The sequence below is a fragment of the Quercus robur genome, chromosome 8 (assembly GCF_932294415.1).
Source record: "Quercus robur chromosome 8, dhQueRobu3.1, whole genome shotgun sequence".
NCBI lineage: Eukaryota > Viridiplantae > Streptophyta > Magnoliopsida > Fagales > Fagaceae > Quercus > Quercus robur.
Genome location: NC_065541.1, coordinates 29411810 through 29431535, shown reverse-complemented (window position 1 = coordinate 29431535; position 19726 = coordinate 29411810). Strand labels below are relative to the sequence as shown.

Genomic DNA, 19726 nt, shown 5'->3' with positions numbered 1-19726 from the left:
TTTATGTAATAAACACAGATCTAAATTTTTTATCTCCGGAAACCACTTTTCTCCACATACCACAAAACAGATCTGGTATTTTGGCAAATCAAAATCAATTTTTATTTTACCAATTAAAGTAGATCTGATTCTTTTCAAAAGAAGAGACTTCACTTATAAATAAATTTGTGTGATTTAATTTTGGCATCACATGTTCAACATATCATTCATGACATGTATAAAAAGGTACATTGGTCACAAGAGTCTAGAAGACCAGACTTTTTTGGGCGGAATGGGTGCCTAACACCTTCCCATTCCGTAACCTAGCTTCTGGATTTAAGTCTTTGGCTAAGTAGATCTAGCCTTGTTTTTATTTTATTTTGGGTAGAATGTAACTAGGACAAAAAGCTATGTAATTATTTGTTAGTTTGTAACTAGGACCCAAAGCTATGTAATTTTTCAATTTTTCAAATATGTAATTTTTTATTCAATCAATGAATGGAACAATTCAATCATGTATTTATTTTTTTCTTATTTTTTTGTATAAAAAATAAGTGGCGACTTCACACCACTTACTCAAAAAGAGAAGTGCCCACATATTAATATAGAACTTGATGCTGATGTTCTTGTACATTTACTTACTAACCCCTCCTCTCTCAATCTCATGTTAGAACCCCTTTTGAATGATTGTAGGAACCTGATCAAAGCCTTCCCTAACTGCACAGTGACCCACATATTTAGGGAAGCTCATAGATGTGCTGATAAGCTTGCTAACATGGAAGCAATCCAGCTTTTTGATTTCCTTTTGTTGTATGAACTATCGCCTGTGGTGGATAATATGCTAACTTTTGATAAAGCTGAGCTTTTTTGTAATAGACTAGTTGTTGCTTAGTTTATGCTATCTGCTTGGTTAACCAAAAAATAAAAATTAGTGTTTTTTGTCATTAATTTATTCTCTTTATTGAATAAAAAAATAGGAGGAAGGGACTGAAAGTAATTTAACAATCTAAACATAACCATACTAGCATTTTACACGCTGAATTTAATGAGCCATCATTGATCTGGAATTTGTGGACAAGATAATACAACCGAGACATCAAATGTGAATGTCAAACTCTTTTCCATGCTGACATCAAATTCAAATGTGTACTATGTTAAACTCTTTTTCATGCCCATCATTGCAATTTTCTATGAGTAATGCTACAAGGAAAGACTATTTAATAACATTTTTATAAACCATTAATGTAGTCAACTTTTTACTAATTTTTATTTAGGTCCACCATTAATATCACTTTTTCATTTACGAATAACCACTTACCACATCAACAATTTGTAAAAAGAATTTTATCTTTGGAATTACTATTTTTTTTAGGGAAATGTTAACGAGTGCCTTAATCCAGTTAAAGAAAGTTTTTATGAAAAAAAAAAAAAAAAACAATTAATGTTTTGACAGTTTTTTTCATTTCCCATAAAAATGATATCAAAATTTTCCTAAAATGAATTGTTAATGAGTGCCCTAAGTTAGCATGGCCCTTTTTTTTATGGACAGATTTGGAAATTATGGCGAGTTAAAGCAAATGAGACATCAAATGTGAACGTGGAACTTTGATTCATGTCAATAATTGTAATTTTTCTATTGCCAGCTATTCATCCACATCAATAGGAACCCACAACTCTTGAGTTGAATTTTCAGACAGCAACCCGATGACATAATGATAAGGATAGCAATTTTGTTGGAGCTACTTTTGACCAGCAGGTGGCCTTTTTTTGACAAATACTAATTAGAAATAAATTATTCTTCCCCTCCTCACTTTGTAAGTTATGCTTGGTCCTAACTAAGGTTTTAACTACTATAATATAGTTTGGACAATCTACATCGACATTTTATCTACTCCCCATTTTCAATTAGTTACTTAACAATATAAAATTTGATTTTTAAAGAACCTTCTCAGGTCCCACTCCCAAGGGAGGGAATCTTTTTTAATTTCCTCCATCATTTCTAACAAATCCACTTCTCTTTCTCCACTCACTTTTTTCTCTTGTTTTTTTTTTCTTTTCTTTTCTAAATAATACTTTCATTCAAATGAGATTAAAAATAAAAAATAAAAATAAAAACAAAGAGAAGGAAAGGAAAGAGGATTACAGAGGATAGGATTAACCATGAGTGGGTTCTTTTTTTTTTTTTTTTTTTTGACAATGCTCAGGCCCAAGTAGAGATAGGGATCCTAGGCCTTATGCTTGTGGATTGGTGGACTGGGCTTGGTTCATCGCAACTATATTGGACTGATTACGAACCAAGTTGTGCACAAAATATGGATCCTACAACACATACACATCCATATATACAAAATATATATTGTACAATAAGGAATAGTAAAGGAATAGCAAAAGATAATTTGAAACGTTAGGGATTCTTAGAATGATGAATAATACTTCATTATTTCTTGAGTTTTTAAATACATTAGGTTCTCTTTCCACTGGGATGTGTTACAAGGTCTAAATAAGTTCAAAAGTCACAGACTTAGATAGCCCTTTAAGGCTTTTAAGACTTGTGAGGTTTGAATCCCTTTGAATTCAAGTATATCCTCTAGTGTCTGTCTTAAGATCCCTCATGGAGTCTTCCCTCTTTTTCCCTTTTTTGAATTCTAAAGGAGTTTTCTAAGGTATCTTTTCACTCTCATTCACTATTGCTGATTGGTTTTTGCTGTTGACTCCATTCCCTTTTATAGTGCCTCCCTAGGGTTTTTGGGGTATCACTAATTCCCTCCATTTACTGCCTTGGGTACTAGAACCAATGTTGTGTCAGCAACATTGGTGGTTGATCCATTCCTCATTTTCTCATTATTTCCCCTTTTGAGATTTCGCTCCTAAAAGTTCCCAGCTGACCTTCCCCTTTTGGGGGAGTCCTAGGGGCTGACTTTTAATCCCTTTTTCCAAAGCTCTTAGATGCTACTTTTCAAATCCACCTTTTGGGCTGCTTCACCTTTTGTCATTTTCTCTAAATTGGTAGATTCTTCTCTGTCAAACTGAAAGATCCTTAACCACCTTTTTTCATGGTCCACCTTCCTGCATTCCCTGAGGTACCAAGCTTTTTCTTTTGGAGTGCCGATTCCTAAGCCATCAGCCTTTTTCTAAACCATGGGTGGCTGATGGGACACATCCACCTTCGTTCTTTGTGTCTATAAGCATGCTCCATTAAGCTTTCCTAATCCCAACTGACTTCTTTCTGCATAACTAGAGGATCCCAGGCTTCTGGGAATCCCCAAGTATCCTGGTCTGGTCCCTTTCTGGGCTCCCCAGCAAGTTTTCTTCACAAAGGCTGGGCTGAACTCCCTTTTTTCCTTTTTCTTTATTTTCTAAGGCCTAGAGCTTGCCCATTCATGGGTTTGGACCTCCTTTCACTCATTTCGAGTGGGCCTTGATTAACAAATACGGGCCTTGTCCCTTCTTTGAAGGCTCAAATGGGCTCTTTTCTTCAAATTTGTAATATTTTGGGCCTTGACACATTACTCGTGATATTGTGGACCTCAACACCATGAGAGCAAAATATAAAAGTCTGGAATGGATGAGATGGGGATCAATCCCAAAAAATTAAAAAGAGAATATATAGCAATGTTATAGGCTACAAAATTAACTTCCCTACAAGTGTGAATTACAAATCAACCAAAAAAATTAATTGGAGACAAATTCTCGCTTCCTCAATTAGGTGCTCTGAGCATTGTGGTGAAGAAGAATGGTTCCATAATGGGAGGATCACATTCATAGGTTCTATTTCTTCACTCACAATTTTCCTATCATAATATACTTTCATTCCAAGGATATTAGAGGATTATTGTTTTGTGTTAGCATTAAAAATAATAATCCTTTTGCTTTTCTAAAACCAATGAAAAAAGTCTTCGTGAAAACAATGGTTAAAAAAAATTTTAAAAAAAAGAAGAGGTTTTGCAAATTGAGACTATCTAATACCACTATTTTTTTCATTGAGAACATTAAAGCCATATATATATATATATATATATACAAATCAATATATTTCATTAGAAAAATATTAGAAAGATTGTAGAGCAATAAAGTAAAACCTTGGAAGAGCACTAATACCCGGTGAAATGCTTTGCATTGTTGTTTCTCCGGCATGAAAAAGCTTATCATGGTATTTAAAATAGGCTTGTCTCTTCCTGCCTATCAACCCTTACCACATTCTTCAAAAGCCTCTCCGATTTTGGTGCTATCAAATTCGCCCATAGCCAGTAATCCATCTAATGCTACATCAATTTTGTACTAAATCTTAAAATATGAGTTTTTAAACATAAAAATAAATAAATTAGGAACATATTCAATCAAGCAATGGACGAGGTTGGAATTGGAGGTGAGATTGAAGTTGTCTTTGTAAATGTTACAAAACAGCCAAAGTAAATTGTAGCCTACTCATCATCTCGTACATGTAAATCCTAATCAACCTGGGAAAAAAAATAAAGAAAGAGGTTTGTACACTCTAAATAAAAAAATGACTTCTCATTATCCAACAGTTCGATCAAGAAAATTAAACCAATAAAGAGTATCTTCCGTGGTCGCTTCCGATTGAGAGAGAGGATTTTTGATGTATGGGTTGAAATCATTTCCCTGAATTTTTAGGGGCACTGACATGGTTATGAAGAATAAGGGAAAGGAAGAGTCATGTAGTTAGAAAGAGAGAGAGAGAGAGAGAGAGAGAGAGATTGTGATCTATAAAAAATTGTTTGATTTGGGGAAGTGAATCCAGATCTAGGTGGTCTCTTATCTGATCTTCCAAAAAGAACATAAAAGTGATTTAATGAGAATGGACATCTATAGAAACATTTAGCGTGTCAACTTGATGGTTAGTGTGTCAGGATAGTATTATCAAAATGTGAAAAATCTCTGGTTCTACCTCATCATATTTTCATTTGCACTTTTTAGCATTTAAAATGGCAATGCCATGAATCGCAAAATTGTGACTGGATCAGAGGGTCGTCAGTTCGACCTCCGTTTTTTTCAGTTCTCTAAACTATTTGAAAGCCCCTATGTTGTAGAGACATCTTCCCTAATAGACCCTCGTTCGTAAAAAATGACGACATCGGCTTGATGGATCACCTTTTCTAACGATAGTGTCATAGCTATGATATTGCTAAAAGAAGAAGGAGATAGTGACATAGCTAAGATGTTGCTAAAAGGAGGAGGAGGAGAATGGCACTAGTGTGGTGATGTTGTAAAGAGAAGAGGTTGAATGGAATGAGAAGTAAATTGCATATGACAAAGCATTTTTTTTTTACCATTAGATTATTTATTTGCCACGTGTCCATCTTGACAAAAATGGGAGAGGAGTCGGACCATATAAAATGAGACAACTACAATCTTCCTTGTTGCTTTTCTCGATAGCATATTTTGAGGTTGTCCTTATTAGTTTGGTTTGTTAGACACATTTTCTAGCATTGCTTGCAATCCTCGCTTTAATTTGTTTGCTAAGAGCATTCACACTAAAATTGTTTTAAGTTATTTTAACAACTCAATCACAAAAAAGTCCCTACATCAATGGTGCCAAATTTAAATTTTTTTTAGCAACTTGTTCAGGTAAGTTGCTACTAGTAACTCTCAATCTCTTCTCTCTCCTCTCACTTCTCTTTTGTCACATCATGGGTTTGGGTTGTGGGTTTTGTGATTTTTGGCAGCTGGGTTTTGTAGATCATTTGGCAGGGATGATGGTGGGTTGTGGGAGTGGGTGACGATGTTGGTTTGGCAGGGACAATGGTGGGTGCTTAGTTGTTTCAGTTGGGTGGTAGGGGTGGTGGTGGGAGTGGGTTACGATTGTGGTAGTTGCTTGTGGTGGCAGTGACTTGTGCAATGGTTTTTGATTGATTTAGGCCGATGTGTTATGATGTGGTTGGTGGTGGTGTGGTTGTGGTATGGGTGGTAGGTTTGTAGGTGGTGGGGTTTGTGGTGGTTGTGGTATGGGTGGTGGGTTTTTGGTGGTTTGTTGGGTTTGTGGGTGTGGGTTTATTGTATGGTTGGTGGGTTTATGGCCATGGGTTGTGGTGACTGGTTTTGCTGGTGATGGTTGTGCGTGGTGGCGGTAGGTGGTTGTTATGATTGTTATTGCTACCAAGAAGAGAGAGAGATAGATAGGAAGAGAAAGGAAGAGAAATAGATGATGAATAAAAAAAGAATTGTAAACTAAAAAAATGGTTCCTATCATTTACACCATATTTTAATTTAATCCTTAACCATTCAATTGTGTAAATTTGGACCCTAAACTTTCAATTTCGTGTCAATTTGGTCCCTATCGTTATCCCTTAAATGAAAAGGTCTGACATGTCAAATGAAAAAATAAAAAAATTGATTTACCTGTCGCATTAACTACCAACTATGTGGCCACATCATATTTTAAATAAATAAAAAACCAAATGTCAGCACATGAGTTTAAGTTTGACAATTTGACTCCATCACCTACAATTTTTTTTTTTTTTTTTGAGTGAAAAGATAGAAAACATAGTTATATGTAAAGAGAAAGTATACAAACTGGTCTAAACACAATCACACAGGAAAAGAACTAAGCATACAGATAAGCAGGCACTAAAACGCCATTAAAAGACAATGTAAGGACTTAAAACTAAAGCCTGGTCTCTAAGGAGGTTTCTTATTTGCAGTGGTGAGTAGTTGATATTTTTCCAGGAAGCCAACATCTAATCTAACTAGAATGAGGATGATTTCAAATCCAACAACACCAAAGCCAAGCTTAGCAACTTTATAGCTCCAACATCAGTAATTACCATCTTGTTCCCCTCAAGTAGAGAGAGATTTAGCAAGGCTATGACGGAGAACAAGGGTTTAATTGGGGCTTGTGGGGCCATCTAACCGTTGGTTTTGTTGTTACTAAATGGGTCCAATAGAGGGAAGAAATATGTGTTGATGACGATTTACAAGCTTTGTTCAATAAAGCAGAATAAGGAGAGGGCGGTGGTGCCAATGTGGTGAAGCTATTCACCGCTAGTGGTGGAGCAAGGATTGGAGATAACAGAGAAGGCAATGGTAGTGTTAAGGAAGGAAGGAGGCAAAGGGTTGCTGGTGAAGGGGAAGGAGTTTGCGGTGTTGACTTTGTTGTAGAGGGTTGCTACTTGCTATTGAGGGGAGGAATTTTTTTTTCTTTTAACATTATTTTTTAAATATTTTAGTTAGTTGTCAGGTTTACAAACTATACAGCAAACTAGCATCTACAGCAAACTAGCATCTCGAGACTCTAAAACCTGAGTTCAAATCTGAACTCGAGTTTTTAAGACTCGAATTGCATGTGATGGGAGGATGAGGTGGAAAAAAATCCATGTGGGAATCAAGTATTTAAAACTCGAGTTCCCGTTCTTCTTCCACATCTAAGTCTTCCTCTTCCTCAATTCTTTTCATCTTCCTTCCACATTTGAGTCTTCCTTTCAAATCTGACTCTTCTTCTTCCTACCCAATCTGGTCCTTTGTTCTCGATCTGGTCCTCTATTCTTCCTCTTCTTCTTCTTCTTCTTCTTCTTCCTTCCTTCCTTCCTGATCTGTTCCTTCGTTCTTTGCCTCTATCCCTTTGTTCTATGTTTCTCTGTTCCTGCTCGATCTGATTTGTTTTGGTCTGTCTCACTATAGAAATCGAGTCTTGTAGACTTGGATTTACTATTTACAAACTCGAGTCTATAGACTCGAGATCTATGTGGCAAAAAGTACCCAGATCAGCAAGTAGAATTCGAGCATTTGAAACTCGATATTTAGATTGAAATCGAGCCTCTAAAACTCGAGATGCTAGTGTGCAGTATTGTTCCTCACCCATGTCAACTTATTATATTCTTTCCCTCACTAATGCTATCTTGCAAATTCCCTCTTAAGGGGAGGGTCAATAGATTTTAGTTTTTTTCACAAAACTTTAACTTGTGAGAACTGAAATTTGGTTATTTATTTTTTATTATTTTATTATTTTAATATGATGTGGTTGCATAGTTAGCAGTTGATGTGGCAAGTAAATAAATTTTTTATTTTTTTGTTTGACACATCAAACTTTTTCATTCAAAGGATAACAACGGAACCAAATTGACACGATACTGAAAGGTTTGGGACCAAATTAGATATAGACCATTTATGTAGATTACAAAAAAGAGTAAAAAAAGAATATTTAAATGAAGTAGTAAAAAAAAAAAAATAGAACCTTTGATGTTGAGTATATTATAAAGGAGCAAGACTTAGGTACAGTACTTAGGTGTTGTTCCTTAGGTTCCTTTTTTAACATTCTACCATGTGGATTTTTTCTCATGGGATGAAAATGTATTTTTTTAGTTAAATAGCCACATGACTAAATCTTAAAAGGGGAACCTAAAGTTCCCTTTTTAATATTCTGTCATGTGGATTTTTTCTCATGGGATGGAAATATATTTTTTACTTAAATAGTCACACAGCTAAATCTTAAGAGAGAAATCTAAAGAACAACACTTAAGGTACTGTACCTAAGTTTTGTCAATTATAAAATGAGGTGTTAAAATAGATAAAGTAGTGTTTTAAATTGTTAAAAACTAAAATTTTAAGTTGTTTGCTGCGAATGCTTTAACACTACGAGGATGGCATTAGTCCACAAAAGGACATCTGAATTGATTTTCTTCTTGATTTTGAGCCACATTGCTAGTACTTTTTAGGTTTTCATACTCCTCGTTATTGGTATATTTCCAATTTTCCACTATGATCACCAATTTGTTCTTGCTTATTTTATTTTAGTTCCGATTGAGTCGTAGGTTGCATCGATGACCTAATTGGCTTAATGTACTTCGGGTAATATTTGGACTTATAAAATTGTGGATTTTGAATTATATGTTTACAAACTTATAATTAAATAAATATAATGTATGTAAGTATATAAATAGTGATAACTCCAAAAAGATACATCAGGCACAACCTCCCCTCTAATATGGTAATAATCAACACTGAAATATTTCAGATTTTTGAGCTTGAATTTCATCTCAAGTTCAGCCTTTTTGAGGATTATATATACTTTTCTTAAATTTAACGTCACTAGAAACGTTTTCTAGATACATATTTTGTTGTCTTTGCTCACAAAATATTACTCCGACTTGACTTCAGGCTACGCTCATGCTCCTGTACATATTACAGCCCCTATGTCTATGTCTATCAAATGAAACCTTCCTGGGTACCTTGCTGTTTATTTTAAAAATCAGGTACTGATTGCTATGTCCTATTAAAATTAAATAAGTGCCGACCGCGTGATGTGACAGAAATGGTAAATGGATTAGGAAGAGTACATAACGAAAATAACATTAATCAGAAATGGTAAATGGCTACTCTTTGAAAGCAAGTTTTTTTTTTTTTTTTTTTTTTTTTTTGTCAATAGAGGAGATAATATATTAGCTAGCCACAAAAGGTGAAGTATTCGCTATCAGCCTTAAGGGGCCAAAATGGCCAACTAGCCCTAAAATCGTAAGTATATAGTTAGTTGGTTTTGTTTAGAAACATAATAGCATACTAGCATCTCGTGTCTAAAAGACTCGATTTTGGCGTTCAAAATCGAGTCTTTCAGACTCGGTTTGTAGCTTGGATCAGCTCTGATGTGGCAAAGGCGAGACTTGGCATCCACATGGAAATCGAGTCTCTAAGACTCGATTTCTAACGCCTACAAATAGCACCAACTCAGACCAAACACCAGAGCATAAGAGGAAAAACCCAGAGAAAAAAAAGAAGAGCATCAGAGAAAAACCAGAGAAAAGAAAAAAAGAAAAGAAAATCAGAAACAGAAAGGGAGAGAAGATCGAGATCGGAGAACCAGGCGCGCGGCATGACCAGAAACAGAAACCGCCTGGGTCTCGCGCGAGCCTGGGTCGCGCGCGGCCAGGGGCTCGCGCGCGGCCTGGGGCTCGCGCGAGCCCCGGGCCGCGCGCGGCGCTGGCCGGCGCGAGCCCCAGGTCGCGCTGGTGAGGTTCTCTCTTTCTCTCCCTCTGATCTGATCTGAGTAGCGGTGAGTTTCTCTTTCTCTCCCTCTGATCTGCGTAGTGGCAAAGTTTGTTAAATTTGTTTTGGGTATTTCTGGCATGTACAGACTTAGAATTTTTTTAAAAAATTTTGGATTGGAAATCGAGTCTTAGAGACTCGATTTCCATGTGGATGCCAGGTGGCAGCTCTGCCACATCAGAGTTGATCCAAGCTGCAAACCGAGTCTGAAAGACTCGATTTTGAACGCCAAAATCGAGTCTTTTAGACTCGAGATGCTAGTATGCTATTATGTTTCTAAACAAAGCCAACTAACTATATACTTACGATTTTAGGGCTAGTTGGCCATTTTGGCCGCCTTAAGGAGTACAAACCATTTGCATCCGAATTTACAATTACATTTAGATCAGGGGTAGGGGGAACATCAAGTACAACAAAATCAGAAGTTAAGGAACAAGCTCCTTTAGCAAGGTTGTATGCTCCTCTGTTAACCTCCCTAAACACATGCCTGATCACGGTCTACTGAAACTGCCCGAGTAAGTACCTGCAGTCATTAAGGAGTGATGTATATGATCTGTTTGAGAGGATAAGATCCACATCCACCTTGGCATCCAACTCCACAGCCAAGTGTGTGATTCCTAGCTGTGAGGCAAGCGTGAGACCATCCCTAAGAGCCCAAAATTCAGCAACAATGCTTGTACTAATACCAATATATCTCATATATCCTTTAATCCATCTGCCACAGGAGTCACGTATGAACCCTCCCCCTCCTGCCTTCCCTGGATTGCCCAAGGAAGAAGCACCATCTGAATTGAGTTTAAACCACCCTTCTTGTGGCTTATCCCAACAAACTGGAATGACAAAATGCCTTTTGGAAGCCGGCCCTTTTCCCACACAACAAAAATATTCAGTGGCAACTTTCATACAGAGGGAATGGAGGTTTAGATTTAAAGGAGAGTTTTGGAAAACCATGCTATTTCTATGTTTCCACAAATTCCACACAGCCAAAGGAAAAATAATGGACCAAGGAATTCCATTGATTCGGTTCAGCTTGCTGTCCAAACAGTTTGTGCTTAACCAATCTGTTAAGCTCAGATGCATGAAATTGGACATGCTTTGGGGAGTTCAAAACTTTTGCCAAAAATTCATAGCAATCGGGCAGTCCCTTAGAGTGTGTAAGATAGATTCCTCATGATTTCTACATAAGGGGCAGCAAGCATCAAGAATAATACCCCTCTATTCAAGGACTTTCTTAACTGGGATGCTGTTATGGAAACATAACCAAAGCAAGCTTTTGTTAACCGGTGTCCTTACTTAGGCATCATTAGTTAAAGAAGCATCAATTAAATCCCACCTGCATGGGAAGTAACAGAGGGAGCAAAAGTAAATTAAAATATGAACTTAATTTTTGACTAAACTTTCAAGAAAAAGTGGTTCGACAACGTTGGGTTTCCCATTCTTATAACGAATGCCATAGGAAACTCATTTATTCATACACAAAACTGCCGTACATAACTGCAAAGTGAATTCATATTTTTATTTATACACAAAACTGCCGTACATAACTGCAAAGTGAATTCATATTCAAATATGAATTCATCTTTTCCAGGCTTTCAAGTCTGGGTTCTGAAAAAAAAAAAAAAAAATATATATATATATATATATATATATATATATGAATTCATCTCACCATATTTTGTCTCTGCAGACGTTAATACAAGTACAGACAACATACACTTGCACAAGGTCTATGGGCGAATGAAAAGCATTGCTCTTGCAAGCTCTAGTGCTTTCTCGCGCCCAAATAGCTTCTCCACAATTCCAAGTGCAAATTCCATGGCAGTTCCTGGACCTCGGCTCGTGATGAGATTGCCATCAACCACAACCCTGTTTTCAACTTCACTCTGATCTGACAGCTTGTTGCACAATGCAGGAAAAGCTGTAGCCTTTTTACCCTGGATCAAAGTAGTAAGCACCAAAATGCAGAAAATATGAATGGAAGAAACATGTAGGTGATATCATTAAAAAGGCATTGGATCACAATATAGATCACAGGAAATTCAATAACGATATAGGGATTAGTGTTTCTGATGAACTTGGGCTTTACGGTCTATACAGCGGCACTTATTCAAGTAAATAATTTGCTTCCAAATCTTGTAATTGAATAAATGTGTTATTTGTTTCTCAAAAAAAAAAAGAAAAAGAATAAATGTGTTATTTGATTGCATAAGATAATATCAGGTTGTGCAACATAGATAGAGTCATGCATATTATTTGCAAAATTTATTATCTTTCTTTGACATTGTAGAGAAAGTGGTTTGGATAATAAGGTAAGTTTGATCCAGACACCTTAAAGGCAATACCTTGAGTAAGCCAAGGGGCTCCAGGACTAAAGCTGGGGAGGCACATATTGCTCCATAAGGTCTATTTGATTCCCTCTGCTGCTTTAGCAGGTTCGTCAGTTTTTCAGAGTTTGCAAATGCTTGAGCACCACCAAGTCCACCCTACAAATATGCAGAATGTAGTTATGCTAAACAATTGTTTATTGCCAATTAGAATCTAAATCCTCCAACTTACTGGCAAGACTATTAGATCATATGAAAGATTAGCAGCCTCATCAAGGAGCACATCTGCCACTAGTTTTACATTACGAGAAGCAAGAATTTCTAGTTTATCCTCAACAGAGGCCACCACAACATTTGCTTTCGCTCGTCGAAGAATATCAATGATCATCACAGCTTCCATTTCCTCAGTGCCATTAGCAATAGGTACAAGAATCTGAAACAAAAAGCAAATGCAGATGCTCATAATTCGTCAAAAACATTTTTCCTAACAAGATTTTAAAAAGAAAGATGCAAGCAATAAGGCACATCACAAATTCTTCGTAAAGACAAGATATGAGAGACAAGATATCAGTGCTTTTATAAAGAAATATCTCAACCAAGTTCTCTGCATTATTAAGGGCAAGGGATTATAACAAGGAAACTGCAAACAAGGATAGAGTCATTACTTAAATATATTAAAACTACTAAATACAAAAATGCTTTACAAGTTTGATTTTTACTATGTGAAAACCTCAAACAATCGCAGGAGGGAATAAATTTCCATCTACCCCACATGCTCAATAAGTTGACTGTAAATGGGAGGATTATGACAAAAGGAAAGTTGGATCCCTACCATTAATTAATTGGTAATCCAACCAAATTGATGTTCAAATTACACTTTAATTTTTTCTAAAAGGACACTTAATTAAAAATTTATTAGAATATAACACAACTCATATTACAAGGTCAAGTGATACAACTACAATAAGTAGCTCGGGTTGATTGCATGGAATCAAACTTAGTTTCAGATATATTTGCACATCTAGTCACTCACAGTTGCAATTGCCAGTTCTACGCACCAACATCTAATTTCTTTGCTTTCTTAATTATATAGCATATCACTGGTGGCTCCACATGCAAGCCAGGGTGGTCACAAGACCACCCTGACTTGCACAAAAAAATGTATACACTTCCCAAAAAAAATACTATAGGCTAAACTAACCTATTGTGATCACCCTAATAAAAATGTTGAACACCCGACTTGAGAATTACAAAAATTTGGGTTCAACTTCAACATAAATAAGAGTAATGCTATATTCACAAAATTTTCAATAGGAGTATACAGCAAACCCACCAACCTGATCCAACCCAACCCAGCGGGTTGGGTTGGTTTTTAAGGGTTGGTGGGCTGGCTTGGTTTATGAATTTTTTTTTAATAGTAGGTTGGGTTGGGTTCAGGTCATAAGATTCACAAATTCACCTAACCCAACCCGACTCACCTATATTTTATATATATTTAAAATTTTAAAAATATATTAAAGATATATATTATACAAATTTTTTATTTACTTTTTTGCCCCTCTTCCTAAATAAAACTCAAACCCTAAGTTAAGTTCTCCTCATATAGTCTGTGTTTCTTTGGTATTATGCTCATGATTATTTAATTATAAATTTGCTCTTATTTGTAATGGTGTTGTTCTAATGTTCAATTTAATAATAATAATAGTAATTAAAAAAAAAAAAAAAACTATCCAATCCATGGGTCCAACCGAACCGATCCACATGCATTGGGTTAGACCCCTGTGATGGGTTGGGTTGGATTGGATTTTTTTTAAACCCACCATGGTGGGTTGGGTTGAAAAAACTCCTCAACCCAACTCATGCACACTCTTAATTTTCAAAATAATTTCACAACAAATCCAATGTGATAAGCTGTTACTGATTCTAATTTGAGCCCAATACTGATATTATTTTTTTAACCCCCAATAACAGCTTTTTTCATAAGATTTATTGTAAAAATGTTGTAGACATATTATTACTCCAAAATTAATTCTACCTCGAAATATAATCCTTAATCCCTTTTATAAATAAATACATAAATAAAGCTTAAATAACAACAATAATATATTGGCCCAAATAATAACAAACATAAACCAAACCAAAAAAAAAAAAAAGACCAAATAACAAGTCAACAAATTATTCAACAAAAAGCCTATTACAAAACAAAAAGATAAAAATCGCTAATCATTCAAATTTGTAGCTTGTTCAACCTATTTAATAAATATAATCTTTAATTTCATTTTTCCTAAGAAAATGGTACCAAGAAAAATATTGTGATTGTGAGTTCTTGATAATGACAACAGTTATGCTCTTTTTGGCTTTGCAGGTGCAAAAATTTTGCCCTCCTTAGCGACTCGACTCATAGTTGTAACAAATATTCAAGTTATCACTTTATTTAATTTTGTATAATTTAAATTTCTTAATAACCACCCTAACAAGAATTCCTAGGACCACTACTGTAGCATATTATTTTATTATTTGGAGGCAAATAGAGTCATATTTACAATTTTGTTAGCCATAAAAATCCTTGAATTTATATCAATATAAATGTCTATTTAAGGTTAAAATTATCTTAAAACATCTCTTCATAATTCCATCTTACCCCACAGGACCTGATAATATAGCTATGCAAATCTTGTCTAAAATGTTACCTGTAATCAATGCTAATATTATATAAAGAGCACAAGTATAAATTGAAAAGAGCAAGTGAGAGAGAAGTAACTAGAAACATGTACTGTCTTAAAGAGACAGCTAGAGGTATACATCAAAGCCAAAGCTTCACCTTGGGGCAATCATCAAACGTCCACTCCACTGGATTTAGCTCAGTTATGGCATATTCATCCCCATGGTTGGAACGCATAACCTGAATGTGAGAGAACAGTGAAACACAAGCCCAAAGAAGGAAAAAGAGGGGGAGAGGTATCATAATGCAAAAAGAGAACTAAAACAAGAAGTTCTTTAAAACAGCCAAAGCATGAAGTTCAAAAAATGCACAAGCACCATAGCATTTTTCAAAATTTACAAGAGTCAACAACTAAGAAATTTTTGCTGCATGAAAAAAAGAAGGAAAATGGGAAGCATTTTTATGGGTGACGCATAAAGAAATATTTATTTTAATTTTGGAAGTCAGCTATTACTTATTTAAAAAGTTGGAAGTCCATTGTATTTTATTTTAGGTCTTATTAGTTAATTAGGTTAATCAATATTTTATTTTATTTCCTAGATTCAAGTTATTTTTGTAATTCAATAATTAGAATTTCCCAAGTTAATTAGGATTAAGTCCTAGTTTATATAAGCACAATATTGTACTCCTATGGAGATAATTTACAGTTTGATTGGCTAATAAAATTTCTCTTAAAATTTTCCAATGATCTGGTGTAAAGTCCAACCAACCTAGGTTGACTCCTAGATTTTCAATCCCACTAGGTGCTGACTCCAAGCAATCCTAAGTGCCGACTCCTAGCCCTAGGTGATGTTATATTGTTTTTGTTCTTTAATTTTCGTGTTGCATCAAATTTTGATTTTGTCCTGTCAATTTTCCATCCCATAGAGGCTGTATTTTGAGTTGATTACTGTTATAGCATGCAGGTAACACTTAATTGACCTGTCTTTATTCTAGGAATAAATAATAAACTAATATTATGACAACGTGGTCCACATAACTCAACCATATATGTTTTACTTGATCACAAATTCATCAACCTATAAGCAAAATGTAGCTGTAGCCAACCTCTTGGATCCTCTTTGGATAACATATTGAAATAAATATGTTTGTAACTAATAATGGAAACTAAGACTTATATTCGTTAAATAAAAACACTAATCATGGAGCTTAAGAAAATAAGCCACTCAGATTGATAAAAGAGTAACTGAAAGAAGAAGAGTACAGAGCATATGTAAAGATCACAACTAAGTTTGTGATTCGGCTGACTCAAAGATGTCTTTCAGCCATGTAACATTAAATGTACTAGGCTTTCTTCTACCCAAAATATTTATATGTGCTTGTCATGTAAGTAAAGAAATCATCAAGGGGACCCTGCTACACTAAAAAGTATAGAACAGAGACATGGATAAATTCAAGAATCCATTGTTTATTCTCTCGTTTTTTTTGGGGGGGGGGGGGGGGGGGGGGTGTGATCCATATCCATTCTCTTCTGCTTGCCTTCTGTCTTGGTTAATAACCCATCCAGATCTGTTAGTCCATCAATAAACTAATTATCATTAATATTAATGGAGTTTCCCTCACTACAAACTAATATAGTGTTTTGCCCCAACTCTTAATTGATAGTTTCCTCTAGTACCAACATGTAGCTATAAATTACAAACCATCAGGCCTTATGCTCCACTCATCAGCTTTCTTTAAATATATAAGAGATTCTTTAACCAAATTCAGACTTGATATTTTCCGCATCAAAACTGAATCCAGCATTCTAGGCCACTTGCTAATGGCACTCAAATTTTAGTGCTCCTCCATGAAGTTGATGCCTGCAAATAATCTTTTTGTCAGCTTCCCCAATAATCTCTTTAGCCATTCTTTAAAATGGATCCAAAGACTTTGCTCCAGATAATGCCATCCTCATTCTTCATGATTATTCCTTTTGATCTCAAAGGGTATTACTTCCTCAACAAGAGGACAGTCATCAACCTTTATTTATTTATTTTTATAATCAACCTCTATTCAATCTCATTACATTTAAACCCAGAAGAAAAATAACTAGCTAATGCAAATGTCTTAAGAGTAAATTTATGACAGGTATAAGTTTCCATTACAATAAATGCGGAGCATATCAAACTTTGATCAGCTACCCTAGTCAACTGTTTTTGAATAAAAATCAATGCATTCCCTTTCCATTAAAGAAAAAGGAGGGAGATATTAACTGAAAAAAATGTATGTACTGGAGAAAAAGTAAATACCAATGGCACAGAAACTTCTTTAGCTTTCTCTTTCCCGTACAATTGCTCAACCAATGCAACAGCAAACTCCATGGTAGTGCCAGGTCCCCGACTTGTTACAACTCTGCCATCCACTTGCACTCTTGATTCAACAGCAGTTGCAGTAGGAGCTAATTGCTCCATAAATGATGGATAACAGGTTGCCTATCAAAACCAACATACCCAAACCTTCCAACTTAAGTCATTCTAAGCAAGAACATAACCATCAACACTGATAACTAGTTACAAATAGATAATGTAACTGCTGAGAATGAAACTGTAGCAAGTGGTTAGCTAACTTACTTTCAAGCCCTTCAGCACACCCCATGGCCCAAGCGCCACTGCAGGTGAAGCACATACTGCCGCATAAAGCCTCCCGTCTGCTGCCTGCTTCTTCACCAAGCTTTCCAGAACAGCACAATCTCTAAGATTGGTAGCACCTGGCATGCCCCCCTATAGCATAATAAACAAAATAATTGAAAATATCAATAAGCTTCCACAAAACTCGAAGATTAATCAATTTACAGCGTTAGTAGAACCTTGTAAAGAGTGAATGGCTTATACAAGCAGAGGGAGAAAGGAATGAAAACACTTCCACCTGTCAATATATTTTGACTTAGAGTAACCCACTAGAAATAGGTAACCCTCTACTTGGTAACTAGAAAAAAGGTGGAGCAGACAGATAAAAGCAATTTCAAGAAAATAAATAAATAACATTTTTTAGTAAATCAAAAAGGCATGCAGCCCAAGTATTTAGAATGTATGCTCTGTGGGTACATCAAAATTAAGCTCCAAAAGGAGGGTTCTAGTGAAACATAACAAACAATGCCGTGCCAAGAGCACCCCCCATTCCTATGAAATTAATATAAAACAATGTATGTAAGAATCTACAGCCGACCATATCCTTCAAGTTGAACATTGCTTTTTACTACTTTTTTTATTATAAATTGTGTTTTGGAGTTTGCCAAAAGATTTTGCAGCGACAAAGTGACTAGGGTGCAATAATCAATCAAATCAAAAACGGTCGAAAAGGGAAAAAAAAAAAAATCCTAACAATGACATCTATTCAAACAAAGATTTGAGGCCAAAAGCTTTAGCTTTAAAGCTAAGTGGCGTCCCAATATCTTATATTGAAGTCTCAATTGGAATCTCCCAATGGTTATGAGAAAAATTTAAGCCCAATGAAAAAAAAAAGAGGCCCATTAGTCCATTGCATTAGCACATCATTTACTTCATTATCTTGCCAACAGGGATCATCAAAGAGCTTAGCAGCCATCAAAACAAATGACAGCTAAACTGATCTCAAGTTAAAAGAAGAAAAAAGAAAAAAAAAGAAATCATATAATTTTCAATGGAATGGTGAAACGCGCCCTTAATCATTTGCAAACCAAAACCCTATGAAATCGACAGTAATAATTGTTGTTGGAAAGAATAATAAATAAATAACCAAGTGTTTGTTTTATTGGTCAATGCAAATCATGTGTTTGATAAAATGCTAGAGAGAGAGAGAGACAGAGATGTACGGGCAGAGCGATGAGATCGAAGACTGTGTTGGCGCAATCGGAAACCAAAGCATCGGCGAGGATGTTGACAGCGTGGGCAGCATCGACGCGGGGTTGATTCTCCACTGAACCCACAGTAACATCAGCTCCAGCTCGTCGCAGAACGTCAATGGTAATCACCGCCTCCATAGGTTCAGTGCCATTCGCAACTGGAACCAGAACCTATAAACAAACAAACAAACAAAAAACTGAATCAACAACAACAAATTAATTGAGAATGTTTGAAATGTGTTTTTTACTTTTTGAGCAGTGGAAGCCATGGTCGGTGAAACGGAGACGAATAAGCGATTGTTGTGGAGAGAAGAAGAAGAAGGGATTGTATTACTATTGCGGTGTGCTAAGCGTAGTGTTGTTATGCGAGAAGGAATTATGCCCAACTGACGTGGTGGTACTATTAATGGTATTCGTAGTAGTAATGCCATTTTCTTTTCCTTTTTTTTTTAATTAAAAAAATAAAAATAAAACTCTACACTCTACTCTTTACTCTCTAGAGTCTAGAGGCTTCTTCTGCTCTCTGAATTGAGGAGCTAGTACCGTTGTGCGTGGATATAAGGCGGGTATAAATTACGGTCGATGTTCCATTCTTTCTCAGTTCTCATCCATTTGCCTCCTTATTATGCCATTATATGTCAAGTTTGCGAAACTAGTCAACAAACTAGCATCTCAGAATTTCTTTTCCAAATAACCTTAAATATAAAAAAATTTAGTTAGTTGTCACGTTTCAAAACAATGCGAGAAACTAGCATCTCGAGTTCCAAGATAAAACTCGAGTTTCTAAGTCTCAATTTGTAAGTGGTGGCATATGACGTGGAAAAAAATCCATGTGGAACTAGAGTTTCACCATTTTATTTTCCTTCTTCTTCCTTGTGTTCTTCTAAACCAGCGTTCTTCTTCGTG

The 19726-nt window shown here is 35.6% G+C and overlaps 1 protein-coding gene across 2 annotated transcripts; it reads right to left on the bottom strand.

The window, feature by feature from the left end:
- Positions 1-10960: 10960 nt before the first annotated feature.
- LOC126695142 (protein DJ-1 homolog B) lies at positions 10961-19404 on the bottom strand. 2 transcript variants are annotated; one of them, XR_007645977.1, is made up of 9 exons: positions 19069-19404; positions 18791-18991; positions 17571-17720; positions 17250-17432; positions 15118-15198; positions 12529-12729; positions 12315-12455; positions 11642-11906; positions 10961-11305 (listed from the first exon to the last, which is right to left on the bottom strand). XR_007645977.1 is itself a non-coding variant. In XM_050391785.1 (8 exons), the coding sequence occupies exons 1-8, from the start codon at positions 19249-19251 to the stop codon at positions 11700-11702; spliced, it is 1347 nt and encodes a 448-aa protein (XP_050247742.1). In that variant the 5' UTR covers positions 19252-19404; the 3' UTR covers positions 11336-11699. The 2 variants fall into 2 exon arrangements, 1 of the variants encoding a protein (XP_050247742.1); XM_050391785.1 differs by lacking the exon at positions 10961-11305 and having other exon boundaries at positions 11336-11906.
- Positions 19405-19726: the final 322 nt, after the last annotated feature.